The sequence below is a fragment of the Lissotriton helveticus genome, assembly GCF_964261635.1.
Source record: "Lissotriton helveticus chromosome 1_1 unlocalized genomic scaffold, aLisHel1.1 SUPER_1_unloc_10, whole genome shotgun sequence".
NCBI lineage: Eukaryota > Metazoa > Chordata > Amphibia > Caudata > Salamandridae > Lissotriton > Lissotriton helveticus.
This window is the reverse complement of record NW_027611649.1, coordinates 4,745,253-4,759,945: the sequence shown is the minus strand read 5'-3', so window position 1 is coordinate 4,759,945 and position 14,693 is coordinate 4,745,253. Positions and strand designations below refer to the sequence as shown.

The window sequence follows — 14,693 nt, the reverse complement described above, 5'->3', positions numbered from 1 at the left end:
CCCATAATACCACTCAGTGCCACATAATTACAAGCCACATAATTAAACTCTACTCAATGCAACATTAATACACTCCACATAATACCACACAGTGCCACATACTTATATGCTACAAAATTAAATTGCACACAATGCAACTTATGCTTCAAATAATACCACTCAGTGCCACATAATTACACACCACATAATTACACTAGTGAATGCAACATGCACTCCAAACAATACCACTCAGTGCCACATAATTATATGCTACATAATTACACCGCACTCAATGCAACATACACTCCAATTAATGCCACAAAATTACACTCCACTGAATACAACATACACTCCCCATAATACCACTCAGTGCCACATAATTACAGGCCCATAATTACACTACTCAATGCAACATAAATACACTCCACATACCACTCAGTACCAAATAATTACAAGCCACATAATTGCACTCTACTCAATGCAACATAAATACACTCCACATATTTCCACTCCGTGCCACATAATTACACGCCACATAATAACACTCTACTCAATGCAACATAAATACACTCCATATATTACCACTCAGTGACACATAATTACACGACATAATAACACTCTACTCAATGCAACATAAATACACTCCATATAATACCACTCAATGCCAGATAATTACACGCCATATAATTGCACTGTACTCAATGCATCATAAATACACTACACATAAATGCACTCTATACCACATACCACCAATCAACATAAATGCACTCCACACCATGATACAATTTTCCTAAGCATAATTTCACTCAACACCACAGTTCCAGGCCACACATTTCAACTCCACATTTCCAAAACGCACTGCTTAATTACACACCAAACAACATGTTTCAACTCCACAATCCACAACGTACCTCCAATCCACACCATATATTGTCACCACCTGAGCACTAATCATCATTCACCACCACCATTTTGTATCAGCGCATCACCTAATCATTCCGTCAGTCTGCCCTTGGAATCTGGCATCTGTTGATTGTCCCCTAGTGACCGTCTGCTGCTTGTGTTCTAATTAAATTACTGTTTTCCAACCTACACTCCCCCGTTATGTATGTCCCGCTTTCCCATAACAAAGAAAATTATAACAAACAAGCATGAGAACAGGCAGGAAAACTTTGCCAGCAGTGCAAGTACAAAAAAAGTAGAAGACATTTTTTATGTTAAAATCTTTTTTATCAGGTTTTTCAGTTGTATATAATGTTGTCTTCGTTTGTATAAACGTAACAAAAATGCTTAACACTTTTTATTATAACTTTTCAACAAAATTCACAGCAGCCACAACGCTGTACAACATAGCCAAAAGTTCTGGCTAAACACATAAGGTCCCAAAGGCGAGACCCATTGGCTATGACAACGCTTGTTTTAGTGGGTTATGAAACATAGCTGGAATAGCTAATTGGCGGGCCGTAGTAGGGTTGTTTAAACTAGCTGGTTGGGTAGAGCGTTGTGGAGATTTAGTATTTGCTACATGGGTGGTTGTATATGTCACTAATATGTCCTCGCACTCGCTAATGCGGGTGTCTATCCTATCCAGTACACAATTACTCCCTGCATGTTTCTGTATCTTCCTAGCCTTTTTCCCTTTACTATCCCTCCCGCCCCTCCCCCACTGCCCTCCATAGTTTTCCCTTTCCCCATGCTACCTCTATAGTGCAAGATAAGCCTAAAGCAACCTGTCTACACAATCAGCAATGAACAGGCCTCTTGGCCCCGTGGACAATGAGAACCCTCAGGCCACCCTTATACCGGCCCCACAAACCCCTCAGGAGAGAGAGCGTAATTATTTAGAATCAAAGAGAGTAGTTTGGGCAATGCTGGGAGATAACCGCGTTAACAGTACCTTGACTTTTCCACAACAGTTCTTGAATGTCCAGCGAATCTGAGTAGGCAAGATGCCTAATGCCAGTGGAAAGGGGGGTAGCCCTGCCCTGCCTCTTCCTGGCAATGAGGGCAAGGACGGGACAGCCCTTGGCCCGGGCTTCGCCCGCGCGCGTCCTGCGCTGCGGGGGAGAGGCTGCGCTATAAGTGTGGTGACATCAAGGGATGCTGGGGCAGGCAGTCCTCACACTGAGGTTGAGCGCCTTGGTAGGCTGATGGCACTAGCGGCGTTTCCGACGTGGACCCTGGAACTCCTCTGCCACCAGGGTGCTGCGCAGAGCTTGTGGTGTCCCTTGCTGGTGATAAGATAGCTTGCTCCCCTAGTGCCTGGCCTGTGCTATTGCATTGTTTGCATCAGATTCACCTAGTGCCTGGCTTGTGTTATTACATTGTTTGCCTCGGATTCTCCTAATGCCTGGCCTGTGATATTGCATTGTTTGCATCAGATTCTCCTCGAGCCTGGCCTGTGTTATTGCATTGTTTGCCTCGGATTCACCTAGTGCCTGGCTTGTGTTATTGCATTGTTTGCATCAGAATCTCCTAGTGCCCAGCCTGTGTTATTATATTGTTTGCATCAGATTCTCCTTGTGCCTGGCCTGTGTTATTGCATTGTTTGCGTCGGATTCTCCTAATGCCTGGCCTGTGATATTGCATTGTTTGAGTCCCGTTTTCCTAGTACCTGGTCTGTGTTATTGCACTGATTGTGTCATATTCTTGCAATGCCTGGCCTGTGTTATTGCATTGTTTGCATCACTTTTTTCTAGTACCTGGTCTGTGTTATTGCACTGTATGTGCGGCTTTTGGTATGTTATTATTCCAATAGTTGCTGCTTTTCTAACAAACATGGTACCTTTTATCCCAATCAAGTGCATGTGACTGCAAGGACACTTCCTGCAGTAACAATCTATTTCCTATTTATGTGGCAACAGACAGCACAACATGTCTGCCAGAGATGCTGTAGGGTCAGAAACAGTACATAGGTAAGTAGGTATGATGGAAAACAAACTATTGCGTAAGATTTTAAACGAAGAAGCTGCTGTGATAGACGGCAAAAAATTAATGTCAAAACATCAGCATTAGGACAATGGTACATGGAACAATAATGGTAGATATATTTACACTTCTGTGCAGTGCGTGTCACTTAATGTTCTTTTCTTGCACTCTCATGAGATGGTTTTGCAAGGCAAATCTGAGCTCACTGAGTGTGGAGCTTCCACGAATCCCAGAGACAGGCCGTTCCAAAGACGGCAACAGAGAAGGTTGAAAGATCTGAGTCTTCATCCTGGAATATGGAATGGTGATCCCTGAGGGGGTGTGGGTGGTCTGTGTGTTGCCACGGCTGTCCAGGGGGTGTAAGAAAATGTCAGTAATTTGTGGAGGGCTCTCTTTTGCGTGAGAACCACCCAGCTTCATGCAATACAGACTTGAGGGTTTGTGTCTGCGCAGGATGAGTTACATTCTGATAGTAAAATGGAGGACCTTGTCCAAAGGCGATAGATGTTGCCAAGGATTAACATCTTCAGTTACGACAGATAGAGAAAGTCCATGTATCTCGAGGAGCTTGAAAAGCTTTCTGCACTCTGCTGGTGCAGGCAGGATGTTTATTCTCTAGTTGGCATTTGCCAGGGGATGTTCAGATACAGTGGGTTAATTAAACCTTGCAGCAGCACTTGTAGCGTGGACTCTTGGAGTTTTGTAGTATGTGTTAGATGCGGAAGAACTGTCTTAATGTTCTACGGAGCTCAGAAAATCCAGACTTTCCGGGCCAGAACCGGGTGCTGTAAGCTGCACTAGTTTCAGGGAGATGGACAGATGTTATGGCGATAGGAAACCCCGACAAACCACAATAATGTTCCACTCTTCCAGGTTAGACGAAACCAAAAAGGCTTGAACAAAGGGAGCTGTTGAAAGTGTCAAAGGTGACCTATGAACAGCAAGGTAAAGACAGGAGTTGGTGTTTGAGATAATCTTAAGTGAATAGGAAAGAAATGAGAAGTGTGTGAATGGAGTTACTTTCGTTGTATACTTCGTAAAGAGTTACTGGAAATTTTGCAGCCCCGCCTGGTCCATCTCTTTTTCTAAACTCTATTGTTGTTTGAATGAAATCTTGACCGTAGGCATCTATCTTAAGCAAAACCTTAAGCACTTGGGAGCTCCGAGCACCCTTACTTTGCTAAGTTACTCAGTGAACACTGTTAAATCACCTAGTTTTCAGACATTAATAAGATGTCACCTGATCAGCAGAACTTTTAGTTAAATATTTGTGTATTATGAAATATTCCCTACTAAGTTCAAAGGCAGTAAAGAAGAAGGGGCGATTTACTAAGATTTTGCGTCGTGTTTGCGTCACAAAAGTGGCACAAAAGAGTGCAAAATCTTTTTTTCCTAATTTTCTTTCCAGCAAATAATGTAAAAGTAATGTGAAGCATCGCACTGCACTGCTTCGCGTTACTTTGCACCTTGGGGCCTGCCAATGGTGGGGCATGGGCGTTCCCGTGCAACCACCCATTGGGGCAGATTTATGAGTTCTGGCGCATCTCTGCAAATCAGCAGGGATGCGCCAGAACTGATGCGTCACGCAATTCCCTCCTTGCGGCACCACAGATGCGCCGCATTTACATTGCGGCGCACCATGGTGCAAGGAAGGGCAGATGCGTGACGCATCTTGTGGTGTACGGGAGGCGCATTGCTGGAGTAGCGTCGCAAGTGCGACGCAACTCCTGCAATGTACAGAGGCCACCCATACATAACGTGGTGCGTCACTCCTTACGCCTGCTTCAAGCAGGCGTAAGGATTTGACCCAACAGCGTCGTAAAACTGACTCAGTGAAATCTTATAGATTTCACTACGTCAGTTTTATGGGGCTTTCCTACGAGGGAACGCCCAACCTGCGACAGAACGCCCACATGAAACCTGACGCAGGTTTCATGTGGCGCAGGGCTTTACAACGTGACGCATCTGCCTAGATGCGTCACGTTGTAAATAGGTTGCAGGGATGCGCCACGTTTCCGTGCCGTTGCGTGACGCAACGGCAGCGTAAACGTGGCGCAAGTCTGACATAAATCTGCCCCATTGTTTCTCACGCTAAACTCAATTTACCAAATACAGTAGATTGGGTTTAGCGTGAGAAAACTGCACCCTTTTAAACTAGGCGCTTGGAAGGAGAAATGCTTTAATTTCTCCTTCCTTTTCTGAATTTGCATGCGTGCTGCACTGTGCAACATGCATACAAGGTTGGAAAAGGTTTCCCTCATGTCTAGGCATAGTATTTTGTACAGGAAGGGTGTCCTTCCTGTAGAAAACCTATGCTGGGCTCACACACACACGCTAGCGCTCTGGTGCTAAGGTGTGTGCATGGCGCAGGGCTGCTGTAATCAGTGCCGGCGCAAGGGAAAGGGAAGGAGAGAGCCATATCTTTGAAAATATGGTACTCTCCTGCTCCCTCCCTGTCATGCAGTGCAGCCTCGCAGGGGGAGGCCTGCGCCACATTGCGTGGAGATTTGGTAAATCTCCCCTGAAATGTCTTTTACAACCAGATAAATATTGTGATTTCTTATTCTATTTTGTTTCAATTTAGTAATTTTAAATATCTTTACATCCTACAGATAACAAGCCTTGAATGTATGAATTGACCATCAATAATAACGCGAATGCTGTAAATCTTCAATAATAGCAGAAATATTGAGCTACAGTATTCAGGAAAACATCAGCGCAGTCGGCGACAGAGGAACCTGCACACAAACTGACAGATCCCGGATGAAGCATCAAGGGCAGTTCAGTGATTGTAAGAGTCTGAGCTGTGCACCTCCACGCCACAAGACGAAGAAATGACCTTAGGAAAATTAAGGCAACAACAATAACAAACCACCTCCTGAATAAACAAGTGTCAAATACTAACTTTGATCAATGTATCGGTATGATGTGATTACCGCAGTGCTCTATTTTCTAAAATGAAGACAAGCCATCATTCCGTGCTCTAGGTGAATTGTAAACTCTTTCTGGCCAAACCACAGTAACAAGCGAAAAGCACAACAGAGCGGAGCCAGACAACTGACGGGTAAAGGAAAGAGGAGCTCTTCTATCGACAATACAACAGACTGTCCCAATTTGCACCAGCCAGAAGGAAGATACATCTTTACCTGCAAGCGTCCACAGCCATAATCCAATCTAAAGGCACAATCCCCTACAAAGACACATTCTACGTATTAGGAGTGTGGCAAATATTTGGTGGCTATTGTATTTTATTGTTAAAACAGAAATCAAACGTGCAAAATACTGCACACATTTAAAGTGTGTGAGAAATCACAAGTGCTTTATCAGCCATGTTGGCCCATCAGGAACTACAGTCAAGGGATATAGACCATTATATACCCGACCCACATACACTAACCAAGAAAGAAGAATCATACACATACAGCAAGAGCTTTAGTTTGTCATCACTACTCAAGCTTCATCAGCACACGTACACAGGACAAAAACCATTCAAGTGCAGTGAATGTGTAAAGTGCTTTAGTCGGTTATCACACCTTCAAAGACACAATCAAACACACACAGGAGAAAAACCATTCAAATGCAGTGAATGTGGGAAGAGCTTTAGTCGATTATCAAACCTACGAAGACATCAACAAACACACACAAGGGAAAAACCATTCAAGTGCAGTGAATATGCAAAGTGTTTTACTTTCTCGTCACACCTACAAAGCCATCTGTCTAACCACATAGGAGAAAAAAAATTCAAGTGCAGTGAATGTGCAAAGTGCTTCAGTAAGTCATCACACCTACAAATTCATCTGCGAACACACACAGGAGAAAAGCCCTTTAAATGCAGTGAATGTGGCAAGAGCTTTAGTCAGTTACATCACCTACACAGACATCAGCGAACACACTCGGAGGAAAAACCATACCAGTGCAGTGAATGTGGGAAGAGCTGTAATCGATTAGAAAATCTACAAACACATCAGCGAACACACACAGGGGAAAAACCATACCATTGCAATGAATGTGAAAGCATTTTTAGTCGTTACTCAACATTAAGGATTCATCAGCAAACACACACAGGGGAAAAACCATTCAAGTGCAGTGAATGTGCAAAGTGCTTTAGTCGGTTATCAGGCCTAAAAAGTCATCAGCGAACACACACGGGGGAAAAACCCTTTCATTGTAGTGAATGTGACAGTAGTTTTCACAGCTCTTCAGCATTAAGGTATCATCAGCGAACTCACACAGGAGAAAAAACATTCAAGTGCAATGAATGTGTCAAGAGCTTTAGTAAATTATCAGTACTACAAGGTCATCAGCGAACACACACAGGGGAGAAACCATTCAACTGCAGTGAATGTGGGAAGAGCTTTAGTAAATTATCAGTCCTACAAATTCATCAGCGAACACACACAGGGGAAAAACCCTTTCATTGTAGTGAATGTGACAGTAGTTATCGCAGCTCTTCAGCATTAAGGTATCATCAGCGAACTCACACAGGAGAAAAACCATTCAAGTGCAATGAATGTGTCAAGAGCTTTAGTCAATTATCAGTGCTACAAAGACATCAGCGAACACACACAGGGGAAAAACCATTCAACTGCAGTGAATGTGCAAAGTGCTTTGGTCAGTTATCATACCTAAAAAGTCATCAGCGAACACACACGGGGGAAAAACCCTATCATTGTAGTGAATGTGACAGTAGTTATCGCAGCTCTTCAGCATTTAGGTATCATGAGCGAACTCACACAGGAGAAAAACCATTCAAGTGCAATGAATGTGTCAAGAGCTTTAGTCAATTATCAGTGCTACAAAGACATCAGCGAACACACACAGGGGAAAAACCATTCAACTGCAGTGAATGTGCAAAGTGCTTTGGTCGGTTATCATACCTAAAAAGTCATCAGCGAACACACACGGGGGAAAAACCCTATCATTGTAGTGAATGTGACAGTAGTTATCGCAGCTCTTCAGCATTAAGGTATCATGAGAGAACTCACACAGGAGAAAAACCATTCAAGTGCAGTGCATGTCTAAAGAGCTTTAGTAAATTATCAGTACTACAAGGTCATGAGCGAACACACACAGGGGAGAAACCATTCAACTGCACTGAATGTGGGAAGAGCTTTAATCACTTATCAAACCTCCAAACACATCAGCGAACACACACAGGGAAAAAACCCTATCATTGTAGTAAATGTGACAGTAGTTTTTGCGGCTCTTCAGGATTAAGGCGTCACCAGCAAACTCACACAGGAGAAAAACCATTCAAGTGCAATGAATGTGGGAAGCGTTTTAGTCTCTTATCAAACCTTCAAACACATCAGCGAACACACACAGGGGAGAAACCCTATCATTGTAGTGAATGTGACAGTAGTTTTCATGGCTCTTCAGCACTAAGGTATCATCAGCGAACACACACAGGAAAAGAAACATTAAAGTGCAGTGAATGTGCAAAGAGCTTTAGCCGATTGTCACATCTACAAAGTCATCAGCGAACACACACAGGGGAAAAACCCTATCATTGTAGTGAATGTGACAGTAGTTTTCGCAGCTCTTCAGCATTAAGGTATCATCAGCTAACTCACGCAGGAGAAAAACCATTCAAGTGTAATTAATGTCTAAAGAGCTTTAGTCAATTATCAGTTCTACAAAATCATCAGCGAACACACACTGGAAAAACCCTAACATTGTAATGAATGTGACAGTACTTTTCGCGGCTCTTCAGCATTAAGGATTCATCAGCGAACACACACAGGAGAAAAACCATTCAAGTGCTGTGAATGTGCAAAGTGCTTTAGTCAGTTATCACACCTTCAAAGTTATCAGCAAAAACACACTTGGGAAAAACTATTCAACGGCAGTGAATGTAGGAAAAGCTTTAGTAACTTATCAAACCTCCAAACACATCAGCGAACACAGAGACTCTGGAAAGAACTTAAGAACATCAAAAATAATATTGACCCCTTAGAGACAAAGACAAGAGCAGAACAGTGCAGTTATTGTGAGAGGAATGAATTACGGAAAAAAATTAAATTCAAATTGTGTGGGACATTGAAATGCCAGATGATAGAAGACCGGACTAGCAGTAAAGAAGGAAAACAGATAACAGTATTTGCAGAGTTATAAAAGTGTTTGTTTCCAGTGATTGTTCACTTCCGTACACATAGCAAAGCAGCATGATGTACCAGGATACACAGTGGGAGGCTAGCACAATGTGGACTAAAAGAAAAGAAAAATTGTTGATTTTTATTTGGTGAAGAAGAGATACAAAGGAAAACATTCAATCGCACCTGACCACACCTCCTTTAAAAGCAACACTGAACAATACTGGGACTAACAGTGGTATTTTCAGATAACTTGTCGGCTTAGTGATAAAACCTATAAACCAAACACACCCAGAGTGGACATGTTGTCAGGGCTCTGGAGATGGAAGCTTCATTGGTAAAATGTATGTATTGCTATTAACAAATGCCACTGCAGTATATGTAATGAACTAAAACGAAGCACAGGTGTTCAAGAAATAACCTGTTTTTAGATATAAAAGCGCACATACCTTGTTTTTAAGTAATGTTTGCTGCATCTTTTACACACTGTTATCGGTTGCTGGATCAGCTCGTGCCTCGGGCCTTATAACTAAGTGTGACCCGTGGCTCCTTTCCGACATGGCTCTCCCTATTCAGTTTGTGACTTGCCAAACTCTTTCTTTTTACCAGAATTGAGCCATTGTAAGCAGCCGACTCTGTTTGAAGAATGTGGTGAAATAGCGAAATCCCACATGAAAAGCATATATGTGCCAGGACAATCAGTTGCACTCCCAGCAACTCGTCTCCCACACTTGATTGTCCCTTGTCCTCAAACGTTCTAAAGGATTTGTCGTATGAATGCCAGAAGTGGCAGTGACATTCATGAAGCTAACGCTAACAGGAGTGTGTGGGAGATAGAGAGGGTGAGAGATAAAGAGAGCGAGAGAGACAAAGAAAGGGGGGAGAAATAGAGAGAAATGGAAGGAGAGGGAACGGCACGTTATATGTACTCACCTAAAAATAGAAGAAGCAGCCGAATACATGTCAATGAGTGACATCACCAGAGAAACGGGCTGAACACCTGTGAATTTATATGTTTATTTTTAATACCTATAGACCCATGTCATGCCAATAAACAGGGCACAAGTAAGGAAAATAGTATGGAGCGCATTATCATATGCAAATTACAGTGACGTCACATGTAGTGACATCACAAGAAGTGATGTCAGGTCCTTATAATAATTTGTATGTGAAAGGTTGACGGCCTGTTTTAAAAACAAAAAACAAGAAACATAAAATAATGTAAAAATACGTTTTTGGTTTCAGTTTTTATACATCATATGTTTTTCCCACTTTTAGTTTGTAACTAAACTCGGAAATGACTGAAAGTGTAAATATTTTTAAACAGATATGTGGAACTTTGAAATTATATTTTTAAACAATTTTCAGCAAATAAATAAAATATGCTTTTAATTTGCGTTTGTTTCCTGATGTTATTCTTTATCCAGCCCCTAAGCCCCAAAGTGGTTCACATTTACTGTGTATTAAGCAAAGAAGGGCTAATTTTGTCAAGTTCTCTGTTCCTCTCTTGCGCCACTCACACAAACAAACAGTCGCAGGCTAAGGAGCTAGATGAAACTGAGTCAAGTTTCTAGATAATAGTGGGGGACCCCTTCAAACTGTGGCTACCCCCGACTTGTGCCATGCTGATAAACCTTTCTTGACCCCCACCGTATGATCTACTCTGATTTTTGGAGGGACACACTTCCACAGATGACCATGTTAAATCTAGCTTCGCACAACCCACTGAGCATTCCTGCAGGTGTGGTACTTGATAGCAAAGGTTTATTGTCAGCATTATTTACAGCAGATAATAAAACAATCACAATTCTTGTCGATTTAAAACGACTTAAGCACAGTTCATACAAATACTACACTTTGCGGATAATCCATGATCTGACGTAAAATGCTAGTGCAAATAGATGACGTACATCACTTTTAAAACCAATCAATTAGATAGAGCGGTCATTAGATCTTACAAAGCGTACCAGCTAACAAGCACGTACATAGGTACAGATACCGGCGTCTCCGTCTGCTTGTTGCCTACTCAGAGCAAGCAAACCCCTAGCAAGCCTGACAGCTGTCTTATAAACATCAGAAATAAAAGAAGAGCACAAGCCTGCTGCGCAGACGTTACCTAGTGTGTTAAAAAAACAAGGATTGTCCAAATAGTTTGTTTTGCTGACAGCCGGGTAGAAATTAAACCCTCAGATATGGGCCAATAGACGGCCAACACCTAAGCGAGCATTTTAGAAAGTGAAGGTACAAGTAGAAATGAGCAACAATACCTCTCGATGCTCTGTCCAGTCCATAAGGTTCTCCAGTGCCTTTCATGTTGGAGTCGAGCTACGCCCCGGTTTATGAGGGCAAATTTATCAAAGGACGAGCACAGCGCCCCGAGATGAACGGAAAATTTCAAAACCATCACTACAGTTGGTTTATGGTTTGAACCCACTTCCTTCGCTGCTGTCTATGGCAGGTCTGCATATACGAAGCAACTGCCTGGCAAATCTCCATACGATCAGTTCTATAACATAAGAAAAGTGCTGCACTGCAGCATCTTAGATTACGTGTTAGAAAAAGTGGACGTAGGTAGTACCTACGGGTTTTATGCGACATATCACACAGCAGCATAAAATGCATATATGACTCAGGCCCCCTTATGTATGGGGACACGTGTCAGATCCGCCTCCAGGGGCTTTACCCATGATTTACTTAAGGTCGGCACCTGAAGAGATCCTAATCTGAACATGAGATGTAAAGCCATTTTCTCAGCAGGGAACAGCAAGTCCATGAACTGCACCAGGCGCGGTTCACATTTTACTTTCTGGTAATTAGTCGGAAGGATGCCTTTCCTTGCTTCTTGCGTGCTCCACATGAATGCACGATATTTCTTTTTAACCAGTTCTAGTGTTGCCTTATTCATCAGTTCCAGATGATTCTATTTCTCTACTCAACTAGTGTATGTTAGAATGTTCTCAGCGTGCTTGAACCAGAGTAAATTATTGTAATCCTGCATCGTCGCAGTATCTGCGGAACCATACTATATGATGCAAACAATAGATTTGACCACACTCGCATCCAATATCTTATGGGGTGAGATCCTCCAGTGAACCCCAGCTCAGCTCTTAATACTGTCAGTGGGGTTCCCAGACCCAGGTTTAGTACACGTAACAAGAAGATGTTTCCCAGTTTAAGAAGAGCCTGAACTTTCGTAAAATCCCACAGTTCAGCACCATAAGCGCAGGCCATACGTGCATTTGTCTTGAATGCATCAATGCTAGTTTTATTGGTCTCTTGCTGCTTGAGTTAGCAAAATGTAGAATAGTGGCGTCAATTTTGTTTCCGCCTTCGCCACATGAGCTTTCCAATATAAATGGTCATCCATTCGTATGCAGAGGTAGTCATGTTTTAAGTCGCTTAGTTGGTTTACCATTAATCCTGAATGTCAACAATACCTTTGATTTATGAATAATTATCATATATTTTTCTCTTTATTGAATATTAACTTCCGTACCTTACAGAATAGCTCAAAGCCTTCCAAAAGTTGATGCATTGATTTTTCAGTACGCGCTAATATTACTGCATCATCTGCAACCAGCGGGATTGGAATATTTTCCTTCTCCAATATCGGAACATCAAGACGAAGATTCCCGAGAGAATTCAGTTCCACTGATGTGAATGTTGAATAAAGCTGGGGCAAGTACGCAACCCTGCCCAACGCCAATGTTTATTTCAAACTTCTCTGTGCATTCTTTTTTTACACCAAATCTTACTCTGGAATGATTGCCGCGGCAGATCCTTTCGGATAGTTAAAAGTTGCTTGGGAACCTCCTTCCTCCAGAAGACTCAGAAGGACGGAGCGGCGACAGAATCGAATGCTGTTTTTAGGTCTCTTAAGACCAAGTAGAGCGGGAAGTTTCCAGGGACACAAACTTCATACAGATCATGTGCAACCTCAGAGCCTGGTCGATTCTACTTTAGCCTTTTCAGGATCCAGCCTGAGAGTTAGAGGCAATATTGTCCTCCTCTGTCCAGGTCTCGAGACGTGACTGTAAGGGTTTCCCAAAGATTTTCCAGATGTTGCCTAATTGGGAAATTAGCCGATAGCTGGGGGGTCATCTCTCCCCCCCCTTTCTTTTTTTTTTTTTTTAAACCTTTATTTCGTAAAAAAGAGTACAGTTACAGACCTACAACCACACAGGCCGGTCAGTTACATGCAATAACAATATCAACTCTATACACAGCTCATCAGCCGACAGCCCGAGGGTCCGGCAGCGTAGAAGCACGATGTTATCCGGAGCCCATGGCAAGAGAGGATAAATAAAGGTTTCCATTTTTTACAATGTATGAACAACACAAAGAAAAACATGAAAAAGAGTCGAGGCAAAACCAAGCAATATAAGGACTGTTACGTACGGTAGGGGGAGACAAATGAGTAGCAGGCATCAAGAAATCACGGGAGAGGGGAGTGGGGACCGAGAGTGAGCAGTGCATCACATATAACAGGAAATCAAAGTACCAGAACGTACAGTCAAGGAGATCGTGGAATGTCAGGGGGCTCAGCGAGGGGAGGAGCACAGATCTCTCCTCGATATGAATTCCATTGACCCCATATCTTGCCCCACTTCTTGGGCCTACCACGAGATATGTACACGATTTTTTCTCTAAACATGCACCAGTCCATGTTCTCCTCACAGGTCGAGACCGACGGTGCCCTATGAGATCCCCACAATTGAGCAATATCTCTCTTCGCAATCATGTTACCCAGCGTGACCCACTGAGTCTGAGCAACCGTAAAGTCATTCTGTTTCCATACATTCAACAAACAGCGTCTGGCCTCAGGGAGCAGCTCAACACCCGTCACTTCACCCTTGACCGCATGCACTCGATTCCAGAAAACCACTACCTCCGGGCATTCCCATATAATGTGGAGGAAGGTAGCAAGCATACCACAGCCACGCCGACATGACCCATCCACAGAATAACCCATATGCACCAACCGTGGACCCGTGACATAGACACGATGCAGAATCTTCAGCTGCACCAGTCGGAGACACGCCGGAATCGCAACTTCTTTAGGGGAGGATATTGCAGCTTGCCAGTCCTCGTCGTCCAACTCCAGACCATCACCAATCCACGCATCTCTTAGCTGTATAAGGAGGTCCGAACGGGCATTAATAAGTTTTTTATATATAAGAGAGATAGTGCTGTCAGGGACATGCCCATCCAGCACTCTATCCTCCAGGGGTGAAGACTCAGGAATCGTAGTCCCAACAGGGAAGACCGAATCGAGTGCGTGGCGGACCTGAAGATTTCGAAAATATTCCCTGTCACTCAACTTATACTCCCGTTTCAGTTCGTCGAAAGTTTTGACTCTGCTGGTGGCCCAAAGATCGCCCACTTTGCTGATACCAATAAGGTCCCAACTATCGAATCCCTTCGATGACCACAGACCACTCAATCTCTCAGCAGCAAACAGGGGAGTTGCCCTAGTCAGTTTATCCATCCAGCCCGTGGCCGATGTTGCACTGTCCCATACCCGTACCGCCACAGCAGTGGGGCCCGTCAGATTCCTCCTGGCGGTTCTGGAATAGAGCGCTCTATTGTACTCACCCCCCGGCAGTTGCCACCTGTCCATCTCATAGGCGGGATTCGGGACAGGACCATACATGGCGTTATTGATGGCACTCAACTGAGATGCCCAGTAATAAC

At 43.3% G+C, this 14,693-nt stretch overlaps 1 protein-coding gene across 1 annotated transcript; it reads left to right on the top strand.

Moving 5' to 3' along the window:
* The first annotated feature begins 5,389 nt into the window (after nt 1-5,389).
* LOC144805450 (uncharacterized) lies at nt 5,390-9,433 on the top strand. The gene has a single exon (XM_078672001.1). It carries the CDS (start codon nt 6,237-6,239, stop codon nt 8,508-8,510), a length of 2,274 nt encoding a protein of 757 aa, XP_078528127.1. The 5' UTR covers nt 5,390-6,236; the 3' UTR covers nt 8,511-9,433.
* The last annotated feature ends 5,260 nt before the right edge of the window (nt 9,434-14,693 follow it).